The 25,161-nt window shown below is 37.7% G+C and overlaps 1 protein-coding gene across 6 annotated transcripts in view; it reads left to right on the top strand.

Annotated features, from left to right (window-relative positions):
- Positions 1-24,791, top strand: part of dennd1a (DENN/MADD domain containing 1A) — an 80,681-nt gene extending 55,890 nt beyond the window's left edge. For 2 of the 6 annotated variants that reach the window (XM_027152790.2, XM_027152792.2), the window contains 12 exons: positions 8,435-8,536; positions 8,629-8,754; positions 9,469-9,570; positions 9,653-9,740; positions 12,322-12,362; positions 12,454-12,525; positions 12,902-12,958; positions 13,061-13,186; positions 20,938-21,008; positions 21,434-21,562; positions 22,086-22,341; positions 22,856-24,791. In XM_027152790.2, the coding sequence (XP_027008591.2) occupies positions 8,435-8,536; positions 8,629-8,754; positions 9,469-9,570; positions 9,653-9,740; positions 12,322-12,362; positions 12,454-12,525; positions 12,902-12,958; positions 13,061-13,186; positions 20,938-21,008; positions 21,434-21,562; positions 22,086-22,341; positions 22,856-23,743 (2,058 nt within the window). In that variant the 3' untranslated portion in view covers positions 23,744-24,791. Of the gene's footprint in view, positions 1-8,434; positions 8,537-8,628; positions 8,755-9,468; positions 9,571-9,652; positions 9,741-12,321; positions 12,363-12,453; positions 12,526-12,887; positions 12,959-13,060; positions 13,187-20,937; positions 21,031-21,433; positions 21,563-22,085; positions 22,342-22,855 lie in introns of those variants that run through there. The other 4 variants (XM_027152791.2, XM_027152793.2, XM_047805484.1 and 1 more) reach the window with 4 other exon arrangements.
- The last annotated feature ends 370 nt before the right edge of the window (positions 24,792-25,161 follow it).

Below are 25,161 nucleotides of genomic sequence, written 5' to 3'. Positions count from 1 at the left end.
TCCCTTCCTCTGCTTGTTTAGACAATGGATACTGTCTCTGATAAAGTAATAGTACATTGGGTCTAACCTGTATTTTTGCTAATAATGCTGACTTAACAAGTCCTACATCTGTTACATGTTTAGTCCACAGTTACTCTGGGACTTGACTTAGTGCTTCGTCTACTTCTTTCTCTGTTGACTCTTCCTTATCTGCCATCTGTATCTCTACTTCTACTCTTACCAGAATTTATGTTTGTTCACTGACTTACTAACATGGTTGTGTATGATTACATGATAACATGATTGTCCCCTAATCTATCCTTAAAATCTCCATCTTCTGACATATGTACTCTAGGGTCTTTAGTCATGTTCCACTTCACTACCCTTTCTGCCTCTTTCATCTTAGGCCCAAAATCTTTGGATTCAAAACCTCGCCCGATCATCAGGGAGATGTGGGAGACTGCATCTCCAACTTGATACCATTCTTAAATCTGCTCAGGGAGTACAGCATTTGTAGCTACTCCTTGCTGGCCAATTATCATGCTGTGCATGCTGATGTGATATTTTCTTCCTTCTAGTCGTTCTTATTATAATGATGCATATTCTTCATCTTTTCCCTCTTCATCATGTTTCAGGGTACAATGCCATGGTCCTCTAGCCTCACGGCAATCTGGTCGTATGTAGTTTAGCCATGGTTTCCATACTGAGTATTCTTGCCATATTTTTTTTTATGTATCTTTGTCCTTGACTTCCATTCAATATACTTTGTCCAGTTTTGTCATTTCCTCTTCTTGGCTTAGTACTAGGTATTGTCGAGCTAACATTTCTAGGAGTGTTATCCACACTCCCGTTGGCCCACAGTGTATTTTGGCTCCTAGTTTGCAGAGCACATCTCTCCCAAGAAGATTGGTTGGAGTGTCTGGGAAATATAGTAAATATTCTTTTCCAATGCTTGTAAATATTGCTCCTGTGTCCATCAGGAATGAGGCCTGTACTTTATTTCCAATTCCCACCATAATTGCTGGTTCTTGTGCAGGGTGCAATGAGGTGGTACACTGCACCAGCTCCCCCTCTTTCTTCTCTAGGCCTTCTTCACATTCCTGCTGTTGCTGGGCCCAATGGGCTCCCTCCTAGTGGTGCTGTGGCTTGTCCTTGAAATCCTGGGCCCATCCATTGGCCTGCCCAATTTCCAGCTCCTTGTGGTGTTGCTGCGAGTGCATGCTGCATTCCTGACTGCCCTGCTCCTTGTTGAAACATTGGAGCAGGCACCTGTTATCTTCCTTGGCTTCCCATGTGCACAGCGCAATCTTTGTCATATCCATCTTCCCTGGAAAAGCATCACAAAAAAGCCTTATGCTTCATGTAATTCCTTTATGAAGTTTGAGTATGTGGCATTTCTCCCGTTCTCATGATCTGGGAATCTGGGTGTCTCATGCCCAGATTTTCATCCGGCCTTTCATACCTAATCCGCTCCTTCATACTTTGCGTGGGCAGCTTTTCCGCATGCAGAGCATGTTGTATGATGAGGCTCAGCTTTCCAGTTTCCCACGTGATGCATAGATTTTTCACCTTGTCAGATATTTCTGAAATCAGTCCATTCATGAAACTGTTTCTCAAGTGTGCCTCGTACGCTGTCACTTACCCCTCACTCATATCCTGCTGGGGGAATGAGGCCGCTGTGCGCGTTGTGTACTGTATGTCAGTGAGGCGATGGAAAATTGCGCAACTGTCTCGCTGTCCTTTTGTTCCTCGACCTCAGCCTGGTCCCCATCCATGCTGTTGAGGTGCATACTGAGGATTCATGGGATAACTCATTGGGTATTGCATTGGGTATTGCATCATGGTTGGAGGCAGTGGCTGTGACTGTGTCACCATCACTTGTGGTACTCCTCCATTTTGAGGTGGTGCGGCCTCAGCAGCGGTTGGAGCCACCATGACTGCCGCCTGTTTTGAGGCATAGACTTTATCTTCCTTCTTCTTCTTTTCATGGCTTTCTTGTTTATTTCTTGCTAGTTCTCCCAGCTGCGCCTTGTTCAATTGCACTACTAAATCTTCTGCAGCCTTTTCCTTCTTCCTTTTTCTGTGTAACTCTGTATAGTGTATTACATTCGCTTCGAAGGTGGCCCATGGCATGGTGTTTAGACCCACCACTGTTTCCAGTTGGTCTTGGACTTCCTCAGGGAGTGCCCTTTTTAACATGAGTTTAAACAGTGTCTCACTTGCAGGTGTCTCATCCCATGCTGCTCCTGGAGTTTCAGTATGAATTCGGCAACCCCTTCTTCCAGCTTTATTTTTTCCACTTTTCCTGGGTCTGCCTTGGTTGGGTAGGCCGTCCTTAACTGATCCCACAGGTCATTCCTGTATGGGCCGAAGGTTATTCCATCTCCCCTTGGATCATCTGCCTCTCTTCCTAATCCAGCAAGGTGGAGTATTTCCATCATTTTTGCTTTTCCTATGGTCTGGCATAGGATTGGCTTCAGATCTCCCAGAGCCAAACTTTGTCCGGTCGTTTGTTCCTTGAACTTTGTGATCCATCTCTGTGCTCCTTCACACATGCTTTGCAGTCTTTTTACCAATCCAGTCACATCCATAAATGTCCATGGCACATAATGCATTTGCTTTCCTTTAACTATCAGGGGGAGCTGTGTTGCTCTCGGTGCTTCTGTCTCCTCCTCTTCTTCACTGGAGCTCTCACTTTCGGGGGCCACCTGCTGCGTCTCCCCACCTTTGCCTCTTCCCGTCTGGGATTGGGTCTGCATGTGTCTGTTTCTTTGGATGTCGCCCCATTTTTATTTATCTGACTTCTTCCGTGCCTTCCTTATTCTTTGGAGATTTTTTAATTGTTTCTCCGCTCGTTTCTGTTCCTCCTCCAAGTATTTATATTCCAACTCCAATTCCTCCACTTTCATCTCCAGTCGTGATGCTTGACCTCGTAACTCCTCCATCGTCACATCTGTTTTCTGGCTTCGTTCCAGAGCTTCCCTTATTGCTCTTTCCTACCCTTCGTTCTGCCACACGCCTTCTGTTTCCAGGAGGTCAGCTGCACTTCCCCCTGCAGTCTCACTCTTACTCCTCTCATATCGTGCGGGGGCTCCACATCCACTGGGGCCACCCTTGAGCTTATGTCGTCATCACTCACTATTTCCATCGGGGTGAGGGACTTTTGGTTACTCCATCCTTTTATTCTCTCGCCGGGCACCTCCCCTGTCTTTTTATTTCAATTGGATGATAAACATCTTCCAGCGCTTCCTCTCTTCCTCCTGTAGCCCCTTCTGGGCATTCTGGGTATTTTCCTTCTTCTCCTCTGCTGCCGCCCTTTACCATGGGAGGGCAGTCTTCTTGCTCTCCCATGGGACGTTCTTTAACCACTGATGTCTGCCGGATTACTCCTCAGACTTGCCCTCCTATAATCTCCAGTTCTATTTCTTGTGTTTCACCTCCTTCTCCCAACTGTATTGATGGATCCCGTTGTACTCATATCTGTAATGTTCGTTATAAGATGGGGGTTGCAGCTGCTCCTCACATTCAACTGAGGGTGGGGCTGTAGCCTACTCTTAGTCTTGTTCTTTACTCTGTTCTCCCTTTAACCCCTTTAACCCTGTAAATCCCAACGTTGCAGAATTACAACACCACCTTATTTATTTGTCCAGTCACGCTACCCACAAAATGTATTATTATTTTTTTCCCATGACTGGTTTTATCAAGATCCGAATAAAATCCTCAAAAAAATTTTCTGTGTTCATTACAATATCTAGAACACATACATATTTAGTTATTTTGGAAAACTAGAGCTTATGTCCATGCTGTAATTCTACAACTTCGGGCCAAAGTAGTAGTCAAACTAGCCTGTGAACCTTATGTCTTACATAAAGACACTGCACTTCTTACATCATCACAAATCGAAATTTAAACTGTTAGATGATTCATTGTAATTCATTTCTAAATGTGCTTTTCTGTTAAATTTATACTTATTTTCAATTAGACCATAATTACAGAGACAGGTGCAAATGGATATGCTGGATAATATGTAGATTTCTCTTTCAGTTAGTCTATTCTTCCAGTTTACTGCAATTGTGGATACACAAACACACTGTGTAGCAAGTGCAATGTTCGCCTGTGCTTTTCAGTAGAAAAGAGCTGTCTTAGGGCCTATCACTGCAACCAATCACAGACCAACCACACCAAAAAAGCAAAACAGAAACAAAAGCTCTCCTAAATATTTTCCTTTCAATACCCATATCAATAAATGCCCATTCATACATCATATTATTATGCACAGTAAGCAATCAACCCTGCAAATGAATGCCTAAATGCTCTGTATCTGATCAGACAAAGTGGGTACAAATACAGAAATTCTGCTCCTAGCAGAGTCCAACATTGCAATATTACAACATTTTCCTAAAAAACTTACTAAAATGTAAAAAATTTAAACAAAAAATATTTCTCATGCTTTTTACTTCTCCCCAGCATTTTATACTTACTCTCATCTTCCTGCATTTTACCTCATCAAACATGCCTCCTTCAAGCCACTGCAATCCTCCTTTTGTCCGGTCTTGCCATTTTTTTCATGTACTTCTTAATTTCTTTTTCAGCCTTCTTGGGCTTTATTATTACAATTGCAGCTGGAGTAATTAAGTTCTTTTACCTTTCTCCATCATGCACCCTTGTCTCGCCCTTGTGGCACTGTCACGTGGTTCTGTAATTATTGCAGTTGAACGTTTATTCTTTCTCTGGTAAGCGGGGTTGTGCTGGATTCCTTCTAGTATAGTTCTCAAGAAAGACAAGGCAGATATCAAGATCAGAGTATAAGTCCAATAAGTATAACTTCAATTAAAATGAAAATTAAATTAAAATTGATTAAAATCAATCAACTGCACATTCAAATAATTACATACTCAACCAAGTATTGACCTATTCAATTAATTAACTCACTAATAAATCAAATAAATTCAAATAAACAATCAATCAATCAAATAAACTACCAGTTAAATCACTTAGATAAATAATCAAAACAAATTGTTAAGTTGTAAAAATTAAATTGTTGTTACATTGTCAAAAAGGAAAAAAATACAAATAAAAAATAAAACTTATGACATCATGTAATTTTACTCGGTTAGATAATGCTCCAAGTTTTCAGCTTCTAAAACCTCTAACACTCAGAAAAGAGACAAAGAAAAAACAACAATCTCATTGGAACCAAAACAATCTCTCTCTGTGTGTTACAAATGTCAAGGTGATTCTAGGCCTTACTGGCACAGAGTTACAGAAGCTAAAATGCTTTCTGTGGAAAAAAACACTACATTAGGTTATTAATGTAATTATAAATCATATTGTAGTTTATGTCAGTCCTGATATGAATTAAAAACAGATTCTATGTATGTATGACTATGCATATGTGTGGACCCAGGAAGACTAGCTGATTGCATAGACTTTCAGCTAATGGGATCCATATAAACAAACACAAACAACAGAAAATAAAATAAAACAAAGACAAAAAATAAAATAAAAATAACTTGCACCTGGTGTAACACTACTGAAAAAACTTTCCCCAACAAAAGAACAAAACTTATGAAGTCAAAAAGAATGGCCCAAGAATTGTTTAAATCTTTAACAAACTTAAAATGATTTAATTTTATATGAATATTTTTCCCACTAGGCATTAGTATCTGCTCACAAAAAGAGAAAAAACTCAGAAAAGCTGTTCTGTGTGTATGTGTGTGTTCAGCTTTGGGAACATAACAGACACTTTTCACAGTGCGCTAGCTGGCCCCTTGCCAGATGGCCCTTATCGCTCCTTGTTGGAATCGTCTCCTTATTGGCTAAAGATATCAGGGTCTCACTACTTGTTACTGGCTGGCCCAACTGCCACACAAACGGTGGGTGTTCCGGGTATTGGCTTCTAAGCTTTCTATCTCTGCTCTACGGGGCACCTATTGGCTCATGTGAGGCTGGACTACAAATATGACACCGAATTTGTAGTTCATCACCTAGGAGGAAAAAAAATGGACGGGAATAAACTCCGTGTACAGTGTTCGGTCAGAAAAATAACTATTGTAAGGCGAGCACAGCAATTTGGATTAAAAGGCTTAGATACTTCTTGGACCCTTGGGGATTTATTAAAAAATATTGAAAACTATGAAGCAAGGTGAATCAGATGAATCAGGTGAATCTTATTTTCACTCAGTGTGTCTCATACAGTTCTCTGCTATAATTGAATGCTTGTGTAACTTAAATGTTATGTTCTGCTTGTGTGACTTAGCGCTTTTTTCCGTTGCAACTCATTTTATAAGATCTTATAAGTGCCATAAAACACTTCACAATTGCTTGTTTGTACTTTATCACACATCAAACTGAATCGTCATTCAGTTTGACAATACACCAATACACATGTGCACATAAACAATTCATACACATTACACACCGTACACGTATCATTTATGTATACTTATAGGCGTACACTTATTTATGAATACTCATTTGGCTCTGTCCACTTATCAATGTGTACGTTGCCGTATCCACTTATCATTGTATATCGCCGTATACTTATGATGATAACGTGCACGTATATAAACACTTATAAATACTGGGTACTTTACCGTACCCCAGGTACTTTACCGTACCCCGGGGGGCCCCCCCCAGCCCTACCAATCTAGGGCCAACGCGTTTTCTCCACCTGCCCGTTCAGTCCCGGCTGTGAGTTATATACACACCGGCGGTACGCCACAGGAATTTTCAATCCTTAATACCAAAAATATAAATAAGTAACAAAATGTATACGCCAGAATTCACTCATGAGTTTTTTTCTGTCACACACACACACCCCCCTCACTCTGTCTCTCGCTCGCTCTCTCCGTGTGTGTGTCTCTCACGACAGAATTCACCCATGAGATTTTTGTTCTGTCAAACACACACACCTCTCCCTCTTTCTCCGTGTGCGCGTGTCGCACAACAGAACTCACTCATGAGATTTTTTCTGTCACACACACACACCTCTCTCTCTCTGTCTAAGTGTGTGTGTGCCTCTCACAACAGAATCCGCTCATGAGATTTTACCCTGCCACTCACACAGTCACAAATCAAAACAACTTCATCTATTTCCTATTTCATCCAGTTATTATACTGTATTTCACCCTTAAGAGTTCTTGACTTCAAGGGCAGCTGTCCGCCTCCCAGATCCACCCCTCCCTTTTCAGGTCACAGATTCACTATGCACAGACTTCGAATATAACAGGCGTCTGCTTACCTTAATATTATGGCCGGCCTCTGTGACCCTTCAGAGAGAGTGGTCCCGGTCCCGGACACAGGTCACGCTAGCCCCTTTGAAGTCCCATCTGGGGTGCCATTAAATATGTCGGAACTCAGAACCGGTCTCCAAGTCGACACATCACAGGGTGATCTCCACACTTAGACTTTTTGGTTACAAAAGACTGTTTTAGTTAAACTTAACTGTTAACTCTATAATTACTACAAAAATACTGAGAAAACTCCTCAGACCTGGATGAGAATGACTTCTTTATTGTGGTCAATCAGCCAACAAATTATAATTTGCCAAATTCAAAGTATCAAATTGCCAAATTAAAAGTAACAAATTGCCAAATTAAAAGTATCAAATTGCCAAATTAAAAGTATCAAATTGCCAAATTAAAAGTATCAAATTGCCAAATTAAAAGTAACAAATTGCCAAATTAAAAGTATCAAATTGCCAAATTAAAAGTAACAAATTGCCAAATTAAAAGTAACAAATTAAAACCCCCAAAAAGAGCAGGTCATGCAAAATCAATCAAGAAAAACAAGAACTCTCGCGACGTCCTTGCAAAAAATAAAAACACCCACCTTGACCCGCGGACACGGGCATGCGCCCGCACACGCGCACGCGCACACACACCTTCGCCCCCGAAGAACCAAAAAAAAAACCTCAGATATCTTCTCAATATATACCCTGGCGCTCCTAGGAGCCCAGGTGCCATATCACCTTATTTACCGGAATCATCTCCTATGTTTTCTAAATACACTGACCCAATTTCCCCTTATTTCCCATTACCTTTCACCCATATGCCCATTTATGGATTTTCCTCCCCTTATTTTTCATGACCTCAGACTAAACACCTGGGCCTTCTTCAGTCTGCACAACAAGTTTATGAGCACCACATGCCCATTTATGGATTTTCCTCCCCTTATTTTTCAGGGCCTAGGTCTGTGGACCACTGTTTTTTTTTTTCATTCTACATAACATGTAATTGCTATGGCCCAAGGTCTGAGAACCATGGTGTTCTTCATTTTCCATAACAATTTATGAGCTAAGGTCTGGGAACAATGGTCTTTTCCCTTCTACATAACAAGTTGTTATTACAAATGTGCTCAAACAGAGATAAATCTGTTATTTAAGCAAAAAGTTGTTAACTCTACCTTGTCTCTCAGTCATTCATAAAATGAAAATTTGTGTGTCTGTTTGCAGAGGGTGCGGGTGATGGCTCTAGATGATGTTGTCATTTTAAATGTGGATACTAACACAATAGAGACTCCATTTGATGATCTACAGAACCTTCCTAATGATGTGGTAAGAGTACACATGCATGCACACTTTTGCTGCCTTACATGATCTTGTATTAACTTTAATAAGAAATCGTACCCTTTGTGTGTATTTTGAAGGTTTCGACTCTAAAGAATCGTCTGAAAAAAGGATCTACTACTATGGGAGCTGGGGCAGCACGAGCTTTTTTGAAATCACAGGCAGCTCTGTTTGGCAGCTACAGGAGCGCTCTGCGCATAGAACCGGTAAAACACAAATACTAGAGGTAGCTAAATCTACAGCAAGGTTTGTCAATTAGCAGATTAGTGAACTGAAAAAATAATTTCAGCTGCCAAACAGTACTTGAAGAAATATGTAGTGCTTATATGGAAACCTGTTATAATTCAGGTATAATTTTACATTAGATTTATTGTTTATTTTTAATTGTTTTACTAAATTCATTTAGATTTCTGTTTAGCAAAAAACAAAATGCTTTGTTCAAAAGATTTAATAAGAATGCCAGACTAAAGATAAAGAAGGAAGCATTTTTGTTCCTAGACTTGCAACTGCATTCATTTTATAATAATTGTATAAAGTAAACTTGAATACTCAGCTCATTGCTTATAAATCCAAACTTTTCTGAAGAATGCAGTTTAATATCCATTCACCAAAAAATGTTTTGGCATTCATGCTAATGCATGTAACTTTTCTGTCTACCTTTAGGATTGTCTTAGTAATGCTGGGATCATCACATGATCTTACACACACAAAACTAGGAATGCAATATTTGTCACCTTTTTTTGCCTGCTATTAAAGTTTCATAATGAACATGTTGCTGATTTGCAGAAATGCTCTGCTCTTTAGACAAATACATTTAAATAATAAGAGCTGCAACTAAAAATTATAATTCTATCAATAATAAATTTTTAATTAATCAAAATCAATTTATTATATGTCACCTCGTATATTTCTGCTTTCAGGACGAACCAATTACATTCAATGAGGAGGCGTTTATCACACACAGGTCTAACACAATGAGACAGTTTCTGCAGAATGCCACACAGCTTCAGCTCTTTAAACAAGTATGCAAGTACATGTACACACAGTTGTATCTACTGTACTATGTATATTTTTGTGTTTCTATGTGTTATTGTAAATGCTTAGTTTATAGATGGACGTTTGGAATTGCTGAACTCTGGTGAAGGCTTCAATGATGTATTTGAGGAGGAGATTAATATGGGAGAATATGCTGGTGAGGATATTTTAAAATATTTCATGCATATTCTTGAATTATACATGGAAGATTACACAAAGTGGGCATAGCAGATTTATTATTATTATTATTATTATTATTATTATTATTATTATCATTATTATTACTTCTACTACAACATATAAACCACACCATTTAGAAGGAAAAAAGTAAATTAGAAAATATCAGACCTTAAGACAGGATTTGTGAATAATGGGGCATTCACAGAATTGCTTTGAACTCTGTATCAAAAATCACATGTTCATGCTAGTTCATTAGCTCAAAAATAAAGGGGTACCATCAGTATATAAACACAACAGAGATTGTTTAAATATAGTAAGTATAATATAATTATTATATGATAAAATAAGTGCTGTTTTTAAATATTAGTGAAGAGGTAGAGTAGTAGATACTGTATTCTGAAGTGAGATGCAATAATGAAATCTCAAATTAACTATGGTATACACAGGCACATACTGTGAACACGCATTGTTATGGGGTTAATATTATTTGTGTAGGCTACTGTGAAAAATATATTTATTCTAATGTGAAAATTTATTTATTCTTCTTATATATTGTCCAGGTTACTTGGCAGTATAAATCCAATTGTGCTCAACAGTGGTTAGTTTAAGACATTGGTGAAATGGGAGACTTGTCAGAATTCCAAAGGGGACAGATGCTGGGAGCCGGTTTAGCAGGAGAATCTGTAACCTTTACAGTTAATCTTTGGTGTTTCAAAAGCAACAGTCTTCACGATTATGACTGCAAATACAAAGAATGGCAGGACTTCATCAGCTAAGAATAATAGTGAAATCAAAAAATAATAGGAACCAGCACAAAAAACAGTTCACAAAAAACTTCACAAAGCCAACATCTAGACTGAAAGCAAGTGATACTGTCTGGTGAATGATTATTTACATTATTTGAAACAGCAGGCTGTTTGTACAACTTGGACTGTCTGGTTCCAGCTGCCAAACAAGGGGGTGGATCTGTGAAGATTTGGACAGCCATATCTTGGTATTCTATTGGCCCCTAAGTGATCAGGTGCTCACAAGGGAACACATGGCACCATGTTGCACTATGGGAAGAAGGCAAGCCGGTGGAGGCGGTGTGATGCAATGGGCAATGTTCTGCTAGGAAACCTTGGTTCCTTCCATCAATGTGGATACTTTTTGGTTACTTTGACACGTACTGTACCACCTACCTACACATTGTTACAGGCCACGTAGAGATCTTTCATGTAAACATTATAACCTAATAGCTGTGGCCTCTTTTAGCAGGATAATGCACCCTGCCACAAACCAAAAATGGTTCGGGAATGGTTTGAGGAGCACAACTAAGAGTTGTGCTTTTACAGGACTTGAAGGATCTGCTGCTATCATCTTGGTGCAAGATACCACAGCAAACTTTCAGGGGACTAGTGGAATCCAGGCCTCGAAGGGTCAGGGCTGTTTTGGCAGTACACGGGGACACAATATTAGGACGGTGGCCATAATGTTGTGCCTTCTATAGTTCTAATTATAGCCAGTGAAATGCAAAAATTCCAGTGTCACAGAGCCAATCAGTCCAGCCAGCAGCAGTGGGGAATGAGGTCGGTGCCCCAGGAGCATGGTGTGGCTCAGTTGCAGGGAAAGCGTCCGTTATCCAGGAGATTCTACGTGGAGAAAAAAAATAACAGAAGGAGACAGCGCATTAGTTCCATCCATATTGTTCTCAGCCTAACCTCCCTCTAGCTGGTGCTCCTCATTGGTCTGCCATTCTTTGTTGGGAATATGGCCACCCCGCTTTGCATTCTGTCCCATTCTGATGAATGAACGAGTTTCTCTGATAGCAGCATTGGCCAGGTGCTGCATCGCCACTGCTTCTTCCTGGCAGCGGATTCTTCTTCACTATTTATACAGTTACAGTCAGAAATATTCAATCCCAATGTCAAGAGATGTCTGGAAGAAATAAAAGACATAAGTAATACCAGTGCCTGAGGAATGCAGTGTGTGTTTCTTTAGGATGGTCAGCTATCTTAAGTGCAGTTAAGTGCAATTATTAATAAAAGAGGAGATGAGGAGATGGAGGTACTGTGAGATGGCCTGGAGCATTCTCGAAGGGATGGATATCTTCAGGATCTTTTCAGTTGTTCGGGTGTCAAAGAGATGAGGGGAATCCCGTAGCACAGGAATGGCAGATTGTTTGTCAAAGAAGGTAGTGAAGTTATTAGCAGTCAGTTAGGATGGTAAAGTATAAGACGGGTTAAGAAATTAATAAAAAATGTTGTGGAGCCTTCAAGAGTCATGTGTAGAGTCTTTGTGATATCTCTTTTGTAGAAGGAGCTATTTAATTAAGATTAATTAGGTAATACAATGTTTACATTATTATTATTATTATTATTATTATTATTATTATTATTATTATTATTATTATTATACTAATGTGTTCTTAATATCTAATGCAACACTTAAGCATTCTCCGGATTTCAGTCTGGTAATGAAACTATATTCAGGTGGCATCTGTGTTTATGTAAAATATAAAGTAAAGTATTTGTCTTCTGTATATATTGCCTGTTTATATTCTGTCTTATTTAATACAGGTAGTGATAAAGTATACCATCAGTGGCTTCTCACATTTAAGGTTGGTGTATGTGTTTTTGCATATCTTGCATGTTTAGTGTCATAAAAAAAAAGTTTAGTGATAAAAAAAAAACCCTGCATTTCCTTCACAGAAAAGTGGCGGGGCCATCTTTAACACTGTGAGGACAAAAGCAAACCCTGCTATGAAAACTGTCTACAAGTTTGTAAGTCTGTTATACTCATATATAGCTCAAACCTTGAACCACAATTAAATGCACTCTTAATAAAATTCTAAATATATATATGGGGGGGGGGGGGGCAGCTGCCATGTCACCTTCAGAAATTATATACAATCTACGCTAATTTTAAAACATCTCAAAGTATTTTCACAATATGTAATGATTTTATGTCTATATTTAATGTGTATTTTTTGGGGGGGGGGGTAGCTGGAAACTTTCTGCATATATAGACAGTATATTGCCATATATAGTATATTTTTCTGTAAGTTTATTTTCAGATACATACCATGTGTTAATTTTTAAGTATGATGCCTTATTTAGGATTTTATTTCTATATCATACTACAGTCTGTCTTTTGCAGGCAAAGGACCATGCAAAGATGGGTATCAAAGAAGTGAAGAGTCGTCTCAAGCAAAAAGTATACCCACATATTTGACAGAACCACATGCACACACACATACATACATACATACATACATATATGCCAAAAAGACATGTATGACCCTAGAACCTTTTGCAGGAAATGGCAGAGAGCAGCCTCTCCAGTAGCACAAATGACTCTACCTACACCCATTCTGCGTCTACACAAAGAAAGGATGCCCACTCCTGGGAACAGAGAAGACCAATTACAGTGCAATTTGGACAGGTAGGCAGGACCTTCTCTTGACAACATGTTGAAAACACTCTGCCTATTAGACCATTCACACTTTTTCTCTTGTTATTGACAATATAAAAATAGTTTTACAAACAACGACGTAAAAGCAATTGAACAAAAAATTTGTTCTAACTCTGGATCAGGCATTTTAAACTCTGATTCAAACTCGGGACACAATAGCAAGAGCCCCCATGAGCCATAATCTAAGTTGGTTTTCTTTTCTTTATTAATAATCTAGCAACTAACCAATAATTTAGGCTCTGTTTTGATGAAAAATCTAAATTTAGCCAATAAGTATGATGCATTTTTCCTGTTTTAGTTTGAAAGCTACTAGCCAGATACTAGCTAAACTATAAGAACAGAGATGTCAAGTTGAGAGCTGGCAACGTAGCTGCTAGAGTTTTCTGCAAAAAAGTGGATTTATATTAGGTATATAATATTCTTTCCCTATTATTTTGTGTTATTTTAATTGTTTTCAGTGGTATCTTAAAATAGATTTATGGTACATTAATTAGTTTAGAAACCTTATTTGACAGTAGAATGTGGCTTAAATAATTAAATATCAAATAATACTAATTTAATTGTACAGATCTGTAAAACAATAATGCTTTAATTTTGTATATTGCAAAAAAATAAAAAATACAACATGCAGGCCCCTCTCAGGCCAGTCACAGTAGCACCTACAGCTGCTTAGGGTAAGTGCCCTTCCAATGGGAAATAGGATAGTGCTTATCCAGTTTAGTTAAGCACTGTTAGATATGTTTGCACAATGCCATTATGCTATGGACCTGCTGTGAATACAGAGCAGTGTGAACACTGCGTATCATTTCTTAGAGTTTGCATGGTGGAATGGAGGCTGTGAACCTTTTGTGCGCTCTACATACTAGTTCTCTAGTTAACCATTTTTTCCATTACAGTAAAGTTAAACAGCAGAAAGAAAAAGGTGAACAAATTGAGTAGATTAGTTAATTTGTATTCGTTTCCTATTGTTGTATTCTATCTATTTCTCCACTTCTGCTTTGTACATGTTGCATTTTTCCACCCCACACGTAAACATTTCATTATTGCCTCTTCTTTGTGATCATATATTAGTTGGATTAGTTATCTACTCCTGAATGCTGATCCCAGTGTACACCTTTGGGATTAATTTATGAATTGGTTTAGTTGTGCTTCTTCAAATATTGGTACACACACTGTGTGCTGGGCTTAATTGCCTGATATCAGTCTCTGTGTTTGGGTCTGCAAGAACAAAGTAACAGGGAATTAAATGAGAACTTATTACACTAATTATTATGAATTGTATTCTATGCACATTATGTATTTTAGATTAATTACCTGACTTTCACTGGTCAACAACCAATTGTTTTGATGTTGAAATGTCCCTGGTGTGCCCCATGATGAAAGAATGATTTTTCTTGTGCACCCTCTAAGGCCTTACACCTAGGGTCTTCCAAATGGCACACATGGAGAAGCATTATGCCACATCCACTAATATTTGCTTTTTTAAACTCTGTAGAATTTACTAAGGTTACTATTACTACTTTATTTGGTGACTACTACTACTAAGGTGGATGATCATCTGTTTAAGAGTTTTAAAAAGAGTCATAAATCATTTTCTCTTTGCTTTTAGATGTAAAAGCAAACACACACAGGGTGTCCTTTATGTGTCATCAATGTTATGAAAACCATAACTCATTCAGTGACTCTTGGAAGTGGGCATTCACGGAGGAGTCATCAAAGTTACTGTGCATAATGTATCTAAAATAAATAAATAAATAAATACGCAAGCCCAAATAATTACTGCATGTGACATATAACTAAACTAGCAATAACTCCACCTTCTTGTTTATTCTGTTTCTTGCTAGTAAAGTGCTCAGCATAAATGACCAATTTGCTGCATTTTTACAACAGTGTTATTAATTATTCATTTTTAATAAACATGAGTGTGATCACCTATGATGTTGATAAAATTATACATTTAATTCAAATGAAGTGTTGCAAAAAATAACAGCACCAGTTTGTCTAGACATTGAATAAGTTGATGAAATAAAGTTACATCTATCTTTCTCCATTCTTGAAGAATGAACTTTTTCAGATGCTGGATGGATAATGATATTTCAAATTTTCTTTTCAGAACTCTTCAGAAGTGTTCTATTGTGTTGAGGTCTGGTGACATGCTTGGCCACATAATCCCTTTTACCCTGTTTTCCTCAGAACTAAACCAGTCACCTCATATAAATTTTTTTAAATCATTACTGTTTTGAAAGAGGCCCGGTGACCTAAGGTACTGAGTGATGGTAGCATCTTCTTTTTTAGTATTTTACACTACATTTGAAAATTCATGATGCACTATGAAATGCAACTCCCGACACCGGAAGCAGTCATGCATCCCCACAAAAGAACACTGCCACTTTCATACTTTAATGTTGGTACTATGCATTTTTCATGCATGAACGCTTTACCATACAGTTTGGAACCCATTAGGGCCATAAACATTATTCTTTGTCATATTAGTCCAAATTATACAGTCTTAATAGTCTTCACTTTGTCAACATGAGCTCTGGAAAATTCTAGATATGCTATTGTGTTCATGGGCTTTAGCAGTGGCTTTCTGTGTGGACAACTTCTATGCATGCCACTCCTCTGTAGTATATGTTGTTTGGTATCGCAAGAAGCACTAGTTGACACCAGTAGCCAACTGTGCTGAAACTTGCTTGGCTTTTTTCTTCAACTTCTCTTATCTCAAAATGCTCTTGAGGTATTAACTTGCCTGGAGGTCTCAGTCAGCTTCCCACATGTCCATCCTTTTTGAATTGTGAATCACTTTTATGACAGTATTCAGACTTATTCAAATGATTATATGAAGAAGAATATGAGATAATTGATCAGATTTCCAGCTTCTATTTCCTGATCATTACATCTTAGAACATGGTGCATTAGGTGGCAGATTAACCTTTTTCAGTTATTTTTTATAGTGGTTTCTCCATTCGTCTTCCCTTAATCAGCTGAAAAGCATGCTTAAAATGGGCCTAAATACCAATTGTGTAGTCTTTACCCACTTTATAAACAAATAAAGTATTTGTCTGAATGACTTTTCTGTGCCAAGATCTGTTGTTGCAAAACAAGCAAATTCCACCGTCATGCTTGACATTAGGTATGGGATTTTTGTATTGATAATGTTGTCTTTTGTTTTGGCCATGCTGCCATATTCTTTTTGTAGAAAAAAAAAATGTATCCATTCCAAGAAAGCCTTGTACAGACTTTTTCTTTTTGTGTTGTCATAAACAAAAGCATTTAATTAGCTTATTTGGTGATGATCTTAAAACCCTTCCCAGAATGAGGAGCAGCAACTGCTTCTCTGAGGTTGTGGCTGAGGCTGATTTTATTGGCATGATGTAGACCCAACACCTTGTGTTCCAGAACATCAATTTGACAGGTGGCTATAGAGGTTGTCACAGTCTTTAATGATTAACAAATTTTGTGAATTTCATTAGTAACATCTAGCTGCTAATATTACATGCTTAATGAGAAAAAAAATCTGTTTTTCTTCTGTCAACCGAGGTTATATGCTTGTTTCTAGAAGTTTTGTTTAATTTTTTTTAGAAACCATCACCATTGATGGGATGTACTTGGTCTGCAATAATATTTCTGTTGGTGATTTGGGTCAGACTGCCAGAAAAGTAGCCATCATTTGTTTATGGCTTTCGTCAGTTCAAGCTGGGTGTCTTGCAAGGTCCGCGAGCTATGCCTCTCTCTCTTGCTCTCTTTCTCAGGTTATGGGAGTTATTGAAAACTGAAATCACAAAGAAATAAACATAAGTAGACTGGCCGGCAGTAATAAAACACATGCGAGAATCATCATGTATTACCTGCCAGTTCAACCCACTTCCTCTCCGTCTACAGCTGATACAGCTGAAGTCCTTGTTGCAAAAGAACTGCTACAGAACTCCCAAGGTTCCAGCCCATAGCTGACTTTCCCGTCCTGGCAGGAGTGGTATTCCACCACCACCATTTTCAACCCTGGCCTGTGGACCACCTTAAACTGCCAAGCTGGTGTCAGATACCAACAAGTGATCAACACATTGTCATCCTTTATGTGGTTGAACCACTGGAGCAGAGTGCAAATCAGAACCGAGGTTAAAGGGATCATTCTTTAGTTAGTGTAGGCAGAATGGAATGGCCCAATTGATGCACACTCTCAATTATGCTGTATACTTGATCGTGTAGACACTCTTTTTGATAGTATTGATGCAACACCCTGAGAGAGAGAAAAAAGTGAGAGAAAAGTCAGTGGATTGCAACAGCAGACCCCTCATACAAAAATTCTTACTTGGCTGCACAAATCTGGCCATACACTCCATATACTGGACTGAATCTGGTGCTGCCTTTTACTGTGGTCAATCAGTAGGCTAGTGATATCTGAAAAATTAGGCAGAAATCTTTAATAAATGCCAGCAAGAAACTTTCTCTAAAAGGCACCGCTGGTCCCAGCTCCTCTTTCTTTGGAATCATCATTACTAGAGCCACACATACTGTACATTTCTAGTGCATCACCTGCATCCATTCTCCTGACATCATATTTGACTCCCACAACTAAAGTAGGTGAGTGACCTCAAAGGGTCCTGTACAATTTGCAAATAAGAGCTCTGTGCGGGTAGTAAAATGAGGAAATTATTTTCTTGTATGAATCCTCATAGCCAAGCTCCCATTATACACAAAGAATAAAAATTCTTAAGCCTGATGTATAATTTTCCTATGTTGGCTATACTATGGTGTGGACTTTTGTTTTCAGTTCCAAATGTAATTTTTAATGATTGAAGCACAGATCGATACCTGCGCATGACCAGGCCCCTACCATTTTTTTTTGAAGTGGACAATGTTTTTGTGTGATGTACACTTTGGCTGGAAGTTTCACCATCTGACATTTGCATCATGCCATACACCAAATATATACATTGCTGCAAATGCCCAGGCAAAAAAAACAAGCAATTGGACTGTTGAGTGTTTTATTCTAGGACAGAATAAAACACTCAACAGTATACTGGTCATTTTTTTTTTTCGTGCTTCATAATATACCAGTATGCTGCATGCTTATGCTCAGATTTAGAGTCATGTGTTAACATTGGTCCTGGAAATTCCTGCATAGCCACCTGCCTAGACATAAAAGTGAGGTGGAAAACAGTTCCAGAGTGTTGGTTTCAGGGCCCAAGTAGATGGATCAAGGGGAAATGAAAGAGGGTAGAACTAGACAAAATTAGAGATGCCTGAACCAGGGACCACCCCAAGTGATCCTCCACCAGGTGAAAGGCTTCATTCAGAGATGTAGACCAGTGGCACTTGACCCACTCATGAACTATTTCTTTATAATTAATAAATTTCTCCAGTGTCACCAGCATGATGATCTGTTTCACCACCAACATGTAGTGGGACTGCCCTCTTAATGTGTGAATACTCCAGGTTTGTCTGTGATGATAGTTGCTGACAGTCCTTCTGTCTTCTATTCATACCTATGCAGCTGCCAAAAGTCAGCAACCTTTTTTCCTGAACCAGTCATAAGAATTATTTTCAGCATGTTCTTTTATTGACAAAGGCAGTACTGGCATTACTCTTATAAAATGTCTAATATAATCTAAGCATGAACAATTTGGAAGATGTTTTTCTGAAAAACTGTTAAAGTATTGTGGCAACTAATGGCTGCGTGGGCAGGACACACACATTTGATATTTTTTTATATTTCTTTAAAACTCAAAGCACAAAGAAGCTTAAGTTCAATCAGAGTACTTGGCAATTCTTCTGACAACAGTGTCCAACAACAGCATATTTCAGGTGAAAATCCTTTTAGCTTGCACTGGTGGAGGTTTAGTGTAGCACGGGGCATTCTCAGAGGCTGAGCTGGCTAACTGGCTGCTGCCTTTTTTAGCTGGCTTTTGCCACCCTGACCCACTGCTGACAAAACAAACATGGTGCTGAAGTGGAGCTGTCTTTCCAGCACCACTGCAGTAGTATGGGGAGGAGTGATAGAATGCTGCTGAAAGGTGGGGGTGCATGCTCAGCTGTCACAGTATGGAGATTTATGGGATATACTGTAAATCTTTCGTCTGTCTATTTATTTATCTAACCATACACCGTATCATCACACCAACATGCTTCAAGTATAGATGTAGTCATATAATGTATACAGCAGATAGTCTTTTTCAAGCCAAATGGTGCTGTTTCTTGTACGTAAGCCAAAGATACTTGTTCCTGGCCAGCAGAAACTCTCTTAGGACCGTTCCACTACAAGCAACAAAGCATATTAAATGTTGTTGAGCTTGATTAGTTTATTGTACAGTAGTTCTACTTTGCACATGCCTTAAAACAGTAATAAATGGGTTATTAATAGCATTTATTTTTAACATTTGGCGTCTTAATTTGATTTCAATTAGTTTCAGTATTCTGTTAATACATTAATTTAGTCATATTAATTAGTAATAATAATTTACTAAATTTGATATGAATAAACAAGTAAATTAATATTTATTTAATAATGAGTTTACTTTTAAATATTTAATCATTGGTGCATAATTAAATGCATTACTTTACACTCAGTTTTAATTTTTGTTTTGTTTTGTTTTATTGCATTTTGGCAATAAATAAAAGGGAAAAAAGGGAAATTTGTGAAATAACAATAAGAGAGTTGTGTGCACAAATTCAGGTCCAGAGGAAGAGCTTCATGGGTTTCATGCAGACATGAAATGGACATTGGGTGAACAGGGATACTATGTTCAGTTATAAGAATTAGGCTATGGGTTTACAACAAGTGATGTTCTACACATACAAGCGTTTGCAACACTTCACTCTGACACAAAAAGCATTTTCTTTTATATTTTCTTTTCTGAACCTTCCTCCTACACACAAAGGTATATTGATAGGGATAAATAGTTTCTCAAACAAAAAAGTGTGAATGATTTCACCTCTTTAGTGGATTTAGACCTTCTTTAAAATAGGTATATACCAAAAACAACTAAATGAAAAACTTAGGACAACTTCTACAATTCTACAAAAAGGTGGTAACCTATTAATAATTAATCAAATAGTTATAAATCTAGGAAATCATCTTTTTAATAATTTTTAAAGCACTTTTTATAATCCAATTTCAGTACTCTGAAAAAGTGCATTTAAATAAAGTGCATTTAAATAATGCATCTAAATAATAATAAATAAATAAATAAGAGTACTATGAACTTTTTAATATCTCTTCAGGTGTGTGTGTGCAATAATGATTATTATTTTTTATTTCTTTTTTTTTTTTACTTTTGCTTATTGTGAATTCAGTTTTTTTTATTCCGGACATTAAACATGCCATTAACAAATGATCATTCTAATTATCATAGAATGATTATTCTATGTTACATATATAATGCAATAATATATAAGCCTATTAGTGACCATGAGCAGTCTGATCTTGCCTAGCTGCTGTGTGTTGTAGTATTTTGTTCCATGATCCATCTGGTGGAAATTGTGTAAAGTGCAACAGATGTATTTAAATTTTCATGGCTGCAGGGTACCTCATGATCACATACAATAAATTGTGTGAAGCAATATGAAATGTGAATTCTTAGAAATTTTAAGCCCTGCATTAAATTATAAAGTAGCACAAATATTTTGCTGTAAATCTCAGTAATTTATTAATTCATACTTTTGTATTGTGTGTGTGTGTGTGTGTGTGTGTGTGTGTGTGTGTGTGCGTGTGTTTGGTGTAGTCCTTCCATCCTAGGCCACTAGCAGCAAAGAGACCGCGCAGCAACATGGAACTTGAGGGCAGTCATGAACTGTAAGACAATGAGACATTTACAGTGGGTGGTTTTTTTTTGTTTGTTTGTTTGTTTGGGGGGGGGGGTATTTTAGGTTTAGGGATAAAATAAGCTTACACATTAATGTATTTATTACAAAATAATAAATAAAATAAAATATCTAAAATATTTTGATTAAAAAGTTGAATTAGTTACCATGAAATAGCTACTGTATGAAAACAAAGAAATCATCACTTATTTTATGCAAATTTTCAATCAGACTTTTTTAATTATATTTATATCTGTCACATTCATGATATTTTCTTCTTGGGTTGGTGTTTGTCTATGGGTCACTCAGATGTATTCACGGCTAACAACTAGCTTCTTATTTTTGTGTGTGCATGTGTTCCTGCACACTGTCTGTCTATCTGTCTGTCTCTCTCTCTCTTTCTCTCAATGAATCTAGCTTTTTGCGCCCTACACGTCACTACACTGTGTTTCTGTGTGAGGACTCCTCTGGTGATGAGCTGTCACAGGACGATGACGTCATCCCTTCTTTTCCTGATCACTTCCTTCTCTCCAAACACTTTGAATGGTCTATTGTTTAAATCTGCCTTTTGAACCACTCACAGCCTGCCCCCGTTTTCTAACAGTAGTTACCCTTTGTAATTTCTAGAGTTCATCTCCATGTATGATGCATCTCAATGTGTCAAAGTTTATGATGCATTTATGAAGACTAAAAGCCAAAACCTAATTGGTACAAATCAAGCAAGATGTGCACTATTATTAATTGGGATTTAATCAAAGTCTTCCAAAATAAATATATTTTGGATTTGAATGTGCAAAATTGAACATGCGTATTTCAGCGTACATCTATGAGCATATTCCTTCACTAAGAATGATGTAATTCTACAGCAGACCGTTGAAGACTTGTTGGAGTATAGCAATAACTGGAACTCTAATGTCGGATGAATATGTAATATATTATCTATATAGAAAAGCTAGAAATACTTAAGAATGGTTAATGCAATGAATAATGTACTTAGTGTGTGTGTGTGTGTGTGTGTGTGTGTGTGTGTGTGTGTGTGTGTGTGTGTGTGTTTGTCTGTGTGTGTTAGGTCTCAATCTTATCAATCTCTAAAGGACACGGAGCTTGTGGAAAAAAAAGGAGAAGTGTGTTTCCAGGGTAACACACCTATGGATAGGCCAATGCATTCTAAGTTATCTGAGCTGAGCCTTTTAGATAATTCATTTGGCAACCAGCAGGAGAAGCCTACCTATGCCTTACATACAGTAAACAGCACACACAAAGTGGTTGAGGAGCTAAGTTCCATCAACAAAAAAGTTGACCAGGATGGCAACTTCAGTTACCAGGTACCATCTACAATGTAATGTTCATTTCGCTTAACATGTATTTATCTTTTCTACATGTAAATTACCAAAATTAAAGTAAGTGAACAGAAGAAAAGTCCAAATCAAAATTTGGTGCAACTACCCTTTGCCTGCAAAACAGCATCAATTCTTCTAGGTAGACTTTCACACAGTTTGTGCAAGAGTACAAAATGTGCAAGATGCTGGTTTGCGGTTAGACACAAATATTTATTTATTTAGATTTTTCTTCTGTTTGCTTATTTTGCATTTTGTAAATTGATTTTTAAAAAAACATACAATTTAAATATATATTTTTCAAAGCATTCTTACTACCCTAGCCTAGAATTCTTACTAGCCTACCTGACTTGTCTGCAATTTGTTCAAACCTATCTTAATCTTTCGCACAGTGCTGTATTCAAAATGTTTGTTTATATTTAAATTACATTAATTATATTTAAATGTTACATTTAAATGTTTATGCATTATGTATTTTTGTTGGGTGTTTGTGTGTCTGTAGCACCAGGAGCTCAGTGGTGATGAAAATATTCAGACTTTTCTGGCCCTGAATCACTCAACTTGCAACAAATTGTGGAGCCAGCCATTACCAGATACTGTACCCTTTTCCAGACAAGATTCGTCCTTTGTTAATATGCGACTGTCTGTGCTACCACTGGAGCCCTGTATTCCCAGAGATTCCCCTGGCCCAGAACTGATGGAAGAAAGGAGTATATCAATTCCTCGACCACAAGCACAGAAAAAAATAACAAAACCAGGAACCATACTTTCACCAACAGTGACTTTGCTGCAGGGCCAGAGACAGGAAGAACTGGTGGTGGGAAATGTAAAAAGACAGATACTCAATTCATCCCCTATGACAGATTCACAAGTACCCAGCACAGATCCAGGGCCTGACCTGCTTTGCCTTTTAGACCCTGTAAGAAGAGGAGTAGTGTCCTCAGATTCATCACTTCCACCACAGCCTACTTTTACTCCATTTCAAGGCCACTGCTCTCCTAACCCGTTCACACAGTTCCCCCACTCTGTTCTCCAAAAATATTATAACCCTGTGCCTCCAGACAATCCCTTTAGCACTGCCTACTTCTCACCACAAACTACTGCATATTTCCATACCTCTCCTGTTTTAATGTTTAATCAGGCTTCCACTATGGGTGGACCTACAATGAATGGATCATGGCCTGTTGACAGAGCATCACCAGCCTCCAGCAATCTGATTGATTCTCCAGCACCAGCCTGTCTATCCAAGGCTCTGCCCCCCACCCACCAGACAGATAAACCTAATGACCCCTTCAGTGACCTTCTCACGATGGCAACATCATCCACTGTTATAAACACACAAAAACACACAATGGAAGACCTGCATAGAAAATGGGAGACATTTGACTAGCCTACCAAACAGTAAAGATCTGCAGTATTTAAACAGACATCATATATCAGCCTGTTTAAAGATTCAGTTCCTACTTTTACAGTAAAGTTTAAACACTTAATAAAGGATAAAGTACAAACTAGTTATACAGGAACCTGTTGTTTGACTCTGGGTGGTGTCCTCCAGTCTGGATACCAGTGATGTTATTTGTTAATGTTTTTTTTTTTTTTGGCTTCTGAGCAGTGCCACATTTGAAGTTCACACAAGTTTACAAACTGATTTGAATGATTGCATGGTTAGTGATTTGAAATGAGTGATTACACACAGTAGATTAAAAAGCTAAACCCAAAACAAGATCTCCAATATGGTCATCCCAAAAAAAAAATACTTTTCAATAATGGTTTTCAGATCAAATTGAAAATTTAAGTTACATTTGGTGTATGTGACATGTTTACACATTCTAAATCGCTGCTTCTCCTTTGGAGCAAGGCTGTATAAAGCCTATCAATAAATCCCCTAACCTTAATCAGTAACTGTTCCCTTGATCTGAGTTCACTGGTATTCAAGCACAAATCTAATGCGAGTTGAACACCCGTTAGACTAGATTAGACTTGGTTAGCCAAATCTACTGCTTATAGTCCCTCTCACATGTCATCATAAATATGAAAGTGGGGAATATATTCAAAGTTGGTGATATAAATTGGTTGGCGGCTTCAAAATTTACATAAATATTTATGAAAAAATGTTTCATACTTGCTCTCTTTTCTTTCCTTTGTCAAATGATATAGAATGTAATATGAATGCTAGAAACCATTTTAAAGTAGAATTATAAAAATGCACTGTTGTATGAATGAGTAGATGCAATGAAAAAAAGTCACTGTTCTAAAAAGAGTACACTATATTTCCAGTAAACTGTGGCATGAATAGTCCTAGTAGTATCAAATTAATCACTGCAAATTTGATATATCACTGTCATGAAATTGTAATGTGTGTGCAGGGTTAAGGCTATTTTATTACACTTTATATATCTCTATTTTGAGTTGTTGAATTAATAAAATGTCAATATTTATACCTTTTTTTTTTTTCTTTTTTTTTTACAATTTTTGTGTTAAATCCTCACTAGGATAGAATTCTGAAGAAGAAATCAGATTTTGTAATTGTATTTAAAATGATAATTCAAATTAAATTCATGTTCACACCAGTAGGAAGTAACCAGAAAACAATGGAAGCGGATGTGACTTCTGATGCATTTAAGGTTGGTGACACTCACTATGCTTCTACAGAGACTGTACAAGGAGTTCAGACAGATCATCTGTTGAAATATATTATATAACATGCTTGTGAAGCAATAGTTCAAGATTTAAGATTTTCCATGCAGTTACAGTATATACAACTTGCAGTGAAATGGAGACTAAATACATGCAATTAGCTTTTGAGGA

Source organism: Tachysurus fulvidraco, chromosome 21 (assembly GCF_022655615.1).
Source record: "Tachysurus fulvidraco isolate hzauxx_2018 chromosome 21, HZAU_PFXX_2.0, whole genome shotgun sequence".
NCBI lineage: Eukaryota > Metazoa > Chordata > Actinopteri > Siluriformes > Bagridae > Tachysurus > Tachysurus fulvidraco.
Note: the sequence above shows the minus strand (reverse complement) of the source record. Positions and strands in the feature narration are given on the sequence as shown.